We start from the raw sequence: 6,766 nt of genomic DNA, 5'->3' as shown, positions 1-6,766 counted from the left end.
ACTAGTAGCAGTACTACCAATGTAGCAGTAGGAGTACTAGCACTGTACTACCCGTTGGTCAAATTATTACGTGTTGCTCCTCACAGTGAAGTGACAAGACCCCGCGCCGGAGATGACACCTGAGTATAGGCGCCGTGTTCGGCATACCATAGTCAGCCTCACCGTCTGCAGTCACTATCATCATGGCTGTAGAGCTAGCCTACTTACAACTAGCCATGTTCGACATAATTTCCCGTGCGTAGATGCCCGTGCATTGCACGGAACACCAAGATTGGGGGTGGACGGCTCCGGCAGCGGCCATCGCGCCAGATTTTTCCACGGCCTTCTACTCCTAGATGTGGTGGGGAGGAGATGAGGCTGATTGTGAGAGACAGGGAGTTGTTTGTAAATAGGGAACAAGTGCGGGCTAATTGTTTTGTTTGAATAGATGTTTAATTGTGTTATTTTTTTATTAAGTGTGTATGATGTTTTATATAAGTAATCATGCAAAATTGTTTATGTCTTATTGTCATGTCCGTAGCATGCTTAGGGTTTGTCCTAAATATTGTTGAGTGATTCTAGTATATATTAGAATTGGTCATAGAATTTCTAGAACCAGTTGTACAATTATTATTTTTGATGCATGTTAGTGAAGTGCGATAATTTTTATTTGTTCATAGACATAGTATATGCATGCATACTTTCTAAATGATATTGTCATGCGTAGCAATATTTATGTTCCAGTTTAGTTTCAGAACGATTGTAGAATTATTGTTTAAATTAGTTTGATTGAGTCTAGGTGGTGTTGTGAGTTATATCATGTGCATGATTTTTGTTACAAGAGTTGATCATGCTATGACTAGATTATTGTTGATCCATTTGCTTCAAATGTATCTAGATTATTTTAATTATATGCTACATGATTTGAGTTTATTATGTTTTAGCATTTCTTTAGGATCGTGCTATTGTTTGATGTTTTGTAACTTAACGAGTTTGTTTAGGAAGTAGCTTGGTTGACTTTTAAGACGCTTGTTGTCAAATTCAATAGTTGATGTTTTAACCATTATAAATATTTAGATTTTATCTAAATATTGATTTGTGGGTAAATTTGTATTGCCATGCTTGTTGAGTCGTGTTGTTCAAATGCATAGGATAGTTATTGTTTTGTGTTTATGTCACGTCAGTCATTATTTTGTCTTTTCTTTATAGTTATCTGAAGTATTTGTATTGGGCACTATTAAAGTTCAGTTAGCGTATTGCTATTTAGAACGTTAGACATGATGGCCGAGTTTTACTTAGTCCGGATAACCTATACCCAACCAATCCATTCAATCCCTCTACTCATCATCAATCGATCTACCTCCTTCGAAATCTCCATATCCATCCACATCTATCTACCAATCCTTCCTATATTGTTATTTCATTGGATGTTATTGGATTTTATTGCTTGTTATTTATTGTTCTTCGCCGTTACTACGAGTAGGAGGCGACGGTACGGGAGAGGAGCACTACGAGGAAGAAGGAAACGGGGAACTCGACAACGAAGGCATGCCTCCTTCTTTGATCATACTTATCCTATGGTTTGCAAAATTGCATTGAGTTTTATTATTTCTATGTGCATGCTATTTTAATTCTCGTATCTAGCATGTCAATTGACACATTACCATGATCCGCTTGTCGCCTATTTACTTGACACCTCAGTAGAAGTATATAATTCCGGTAGAGTAGAAATGCTTAGCCATGCTTATCAGCCTGTAGGTGCCTTGTTGAATGACCTCCGAGTCATTGACAGTTGAAACTTAATGCTGAGCTAGGCCAGTTGGCCCTTGTTGACCTTCTCTATCCTCTTCTACTCTGGGTGAAACTTACCATCTGAATACTGGTGCAGGCGACAGCTGAATCAAGGATTGAAGGAGCGATTGGCTGCCCTTCACAAGTTGAAGGGGGCAATCAGTCATCCGTGCCGCATAAGGCCTAATAAGTCTTGGATTTGAAGATTGTGATAACAGTACAGCCACATGGTATATGGGCACTGGCTTGGTCAAGTAAGCTAGTCAGCCTTAGGTGTCGATGTCGCCGTACCGTAGATGGGATAGCTGCCTTGCGAGGAGTATCCTCAGCACAGATGGGGGGACCGGTTTGAGGACGTACTCTCAGTTCCGTGCGCCAGACCCGGTGGGCATGTCACATCTTTGGGGGATCTAGTCCAAAGACCTCGTCACAATCCCCCTGCCGGTACACAAAATGGAGTACTATACCAGCGGCCACTGGTGGCAACAAGTCGGGATTGTGTCGTGTGGGTAAAGTGTACAACCTCTGCAGAGTGTAAAACTATTCGAATAGCCGTGTCCACGGTCATGGACTACACATGAATCTTTCTTGACGTACAGGACATGTCTTGCTTATTCCCTCTTTGCCCCTATTCTTGAAACCTATGAAGGACGTGGGTTGATTGAGGATCCTCACTTGATGAAAGTTGTTCTGAAGATAAACATGTTTTCATCTAAAATTGCTTTTATCCAACTGCTTTATTTGTTAAACAAAATTAGCTTTACGCAAATGAGCCAGACAACCTTCCTTTGAAGCCACATGTAGTTATTAGGTCCTTCCCCGTGGGAGGCATGTTGAGTACGTAATGTACTCATGGCAATACTTTTGTTGAACAATAGAGATCTATGAAGACGAGGGCGTCGACTACGACTATTATGATGATCCTGAGGAGTGAGGACACGTTGACTACATCGACTGCCTATTGCTGAGATGGAGTCGCTACGTATTTATATATTCCGCTGTGTTTCTGGTTGTAATAAATGTCGTGAGACATTTCACTATGTATGCCTTGTGGCAAGAGTTATTAAACTTATACTTATTTTATTGTTCTGCAATGATACCATTTTCGCTGTGTTGTCAAGTTGATCCTGGATTGACAAATATACACAGGAGGGTCTGGAAATAATTTCCGGGTTCTCACAGAAGTGGTATCAGAGCCAACGTCGACCTAGTAACGTGGCCTTAGCTAGAAATGGAAAGGCTTAGAAATTATTTTATAAAATATTATTTTATAAATTTTCTAGTATTTCTCTTATATTTTCTCTTATTAAATTGTGTACTGATTCTCTTCTTATTCAAATATGTAGATGGTGATATCATCCTCACGCCGGATTGAGCAGTTTGGCAACTTCGGTCTTCAGTTTCGGGACATGCTCACATGCTTAGGCTTCAACAAGGATCCAGAGGTTTCTGGACACTCCTACCGTATGATCGGGGGCGAGGAACGTTTCAAGGTCAACTTGGTGGTGCATCCGAGGATGGAAGAATAGACCAGCAGTTACCGATACACATATGATGGAGAAGACTTCTTTGATGCTGTCATTGGAGTGGTTCATCAGGCGATGCATCGGATAGCCGGACTTCATCAGGATGAGCTGAGGCACACCCCGTTCCGGTACTTCACTTTCCGCATTGGGGACAGAGCGATTCAGCAGAACTTGGGGTACATGGAGGAGGATGATCCCACGATCATTCGTATGGCTTCACTTACCCTTGGACTTGAGCATAACCTTGCTATGACTACGACTATGCTGGAGGAGAACCGTCAGCGCTTAGAGTATTACCAGGAGCGTGTGGAGATACTTGAGGAGAGATTGGTGGAGGCGAACACTTCCTTAGCCGCTGCCCATGAAGCACGGGAGGCCGCTGAGGCAGTTGCAGAGCAGGGTATCATCTCGACGAACGCTATGCTTGCCATGGAGAATGGTGACCAATAGGAAATGCCACCAGAGGACCCTACACCTCCTCCATGCCAGAGGCTTCATCCATGCATCAAGATAACGCGGACGAAGAAGAGCGCTCAAGCGAAGAAGCGTCGCCTGACACATCGCGCCATTGCACCTTCAGCACCACCTGCACCTCCAGCACCACCGACTCGCAAGCAGCAGCTCGACGACACTGAGGAGGAGACTGAGCCTGAGGAGAGAGTTCCTGCTACGCCAGAGGGGACCGCATCACCACCATCTAGGCTTCGCTTTGCATCAGCACCTACCCACCAGTACGATGGAGATCTCAGCGAGTAGATGGACTATAGGAACCATGAGCGATATCTTTGATGATGCGAGTGAACATTAGTTATTTTCATGTTTGCTATGTCCATGGTAGACTATACCGATATATGTGGTATAGCTACTATGTTGTCCGGTACTTTCATGCTTGAGTGTTTTAATTGGAGTTTTATCTGGAGTTCAGTTGCTGGTTTTATTTGTTCATTTGTTATCATATTGGGTTTATGGGTTAGTATTTCCCTCTCTTCTATTCTAACACCGGAAGGCCAACAGGATGGATGCTAATCGCGGAGGTTGTGGCCATGGAGCACGCAGACAAGGTCACGGTCGTGGACGTGGACGCGGTCGTGGACCAGGTTATGGGGAACATGTCTTTGAATAAAACTTTGAGGAGGGACATGTCCATGATACCGACTCTGACTCTGGAGGAGATGATGTGCCACCACCACCGCCGCCACCCAATATGGCACAGATGATGTTGATGCAAACACAGATACTTCAGCAGCTTGCAGCCAATGTTGCGAATCAGAATCAGGGTCAACCACCACAGTCGGGATTTGCTGACTTCATGAGGGCAAAACCGCCAACTTTTGAGGGATCAACAGACCCACTTGACGTTGATGATTGGTTGAAGGACATCAGGAAGACTCTCAACTTGGCCAATTGCACCATGGAAAATCGTGTCAAGTTTGTGGCACACCAGCTCAAGGGTGTGGCTGCAGATTGGTGGGAGAATTATTGTGAAGCTCATGAGGATGCCCAAACTATCACTTGGAATGAGTTTGCAGAAGCTTTCTGCACCGCACATATTCCTGCAGGCATCATGGAGCTGAAGAGGGATGAGTTCCGAGCTCTTACTCAAGGAAAGATGACAGTGTCGAAATATCTTAGTCGTTTCACGCAGCTGGCACGTTATGGAAGGGCAGATATTCCAGCTGAAGCTGACAAGACTGCCAAGTTTTTGAAGGGGCTGAACCCTGGGTTGAAGGACAGGCTGGTATCTCATGATTTCCTTACCTTTCAAGCACTTGTCAACAAGGCTATACTCCAGGAGAACTCAAGGAGGGAGTTAGAGGAGCATCGCAAGCGTAGAGCACCACAAAATCACCATGGGACAGGTAGCTCCCGACAGAAGATTGGTCATCATCCTGGCTATCGTGCACAGTATGTCAAGCCATCAAGGCCCAACAACACCTATCAGCCAAATGCATATAAGACTCCACGAGCTGAAGTGGGAGGTAATCATGCTAATACAGCTGGAAAGGCACACTTCAGTTGTGGGCAAGAGGGTCACTTTGATGTTGCATGTCCCAACAAGAACACTGGTCCCACTCCAGTGAAGTTCAATTTGGGTTCTGCAGCTAAGACACCCGCAGCTGGACGTGGCCGAGGCATTCTCAATACACCAGGGGGTGCACCTCATGCATCAGGACATGGAAGGGTCAATCATGTCACCATCGAGCAGGCTCAAGAGTCACCAGATGTTGTTCTTGGTATGTTCCCGATCAACTCATATTACGGTTCAATACTTTTTGATACTGGAGCTTCTCATTCGTTCATTTCAAGGAGTTTTGCTGAAAAACATCATTTTCGAACTGAGGGTTTGAACTTGCAAATGGTAGTGCAATCACCTAGGGGTATTTTAAGGACTGGGCAGAAGTGTCCTAAAGTGGTTATAGTTATAGAAGGGGTAGATTTCCTAGCAAATCTTATCTTGATAGACTCTAAAGGCTTGGATATCATTTTAGGAATGAATTGGTTAAGGAAACATAAGGCATTTGTAGATTGTGCTAGGAGCTCTGTTACATTAACAAGCACTGAAGGGGCCACTATGGAATACCAAGCTAGGATTGCACCTCAACCCGAGGTTGATTGCATGCTGAACAAAGTGAAGGAGTTAACTTTGGAGGATGTTCCAGTGGTGAAGGAATATCCAGATGTCTTTCCAGATGAATTGCCTGGATTGCCACCAGACCGTGAGATTGAGTTTGTCATTGAGTTAATACCGGGCACCGCTCCTATTGCGAAGAGACCTTATAAGATGACAGCGAATGAATTAGCCGAGTTGGAGAAGCAAATTCAGGAGTTAGAAGAGAAGGGTTACATTAGGCCGAGCACATCACCGTGGGGCGCACCTGTGCTATTTGTGAAAAAGAAAGATGGTAGCATGCGCATGTGTGTGGATTACCGAGCGCTGAATGCAGCAACTATTAAGAATAAGTATCCCCTGCCAAGGATTAATGACTTGTTCGAATAGTTGAAGGGAGCATGTGTGTTTTCCAAAATAGATCTCCGATCGGGATACCACCAGTTGAAGATTCGTCCGCAAGATGTTCCAAAGACCGCCTTTGTTACTCGATATGGTCTCTATGAGTTTTTGGTAATGTCTTTTGGACTCATGAATGCACCAGCTTACTTCATGTATCTCATGAACAGCGTATTCATGGATTGCTTGGATAAGTTTGTTGTAGTGTTCATTGACGATGTTTTGATCTATTCCCGGAGTGAAGAAGAGCACGAGAAACACCTTCGAGTGGTTTTGGAGAGGCTAAGGGCTCATCAACTCTATGCCAAGTTTAGTAAGTGTGAATTCTGGTTAAAACAAGTGGACTTTCTAGGACATGTCATCTCAGCCGAAGGAGTTGCCATGGATCCAGCAAAAGTGGAATCAGTAGTCAGTTGGAAGCAACCCAAGAATGTGTCAGAAATACGCAGTTTCCTTGGACTAG

General features: G+C 44.1%; 1 protein-coding gene across 1 annotated transcript; it reads left to right on the top strand.

The window, feature by feature from the left end:
* Nucleotides 1–4,860: 4,860 nt before the first annotated feature.
* Nucleotides 4,861–6,294, top strand: LOC147992125 (uncharacterized). Its single transcript, XM_087538937.1, has one exon. The coding sequence runs from the start codon at nucleotides 4,861–4,863 to the stop codon at nucleotides 6,292–6,294; it is 1,434 nt and encodes a 477-aa protein (XP_087395063.1).
* Nucleotides 6,295–6,766: the final 472 nt, after the last annotated feature.

Source organism: Triticum urartu, chromosome 1A (assembly GCF_056163025.1).
Source record: "Triticum urartu cultivar PI428250 chromosome 1A, HENAU_Tu73, whole genome shotgun sequence".
NCBI lineage: Eukaryota > Viridiplantae > Streptophyta > Magnoliopsida > Poales > Poaceae > Triticum > Triticum urartu.
Note: the sequence above shows the minus strand (reverse complement) of the source record. Positions and strands in the feature narration are given on the sequence as shown.

Coding starts and splice junctions, on each gene's coding strand:
- LOC147992125 (XM_087538937.1), top strand. CDS start 4,861: ATGGAGCTGAAGAGGGATGAGTTCCGAGCTCTTACTCAAGGAAAGATG.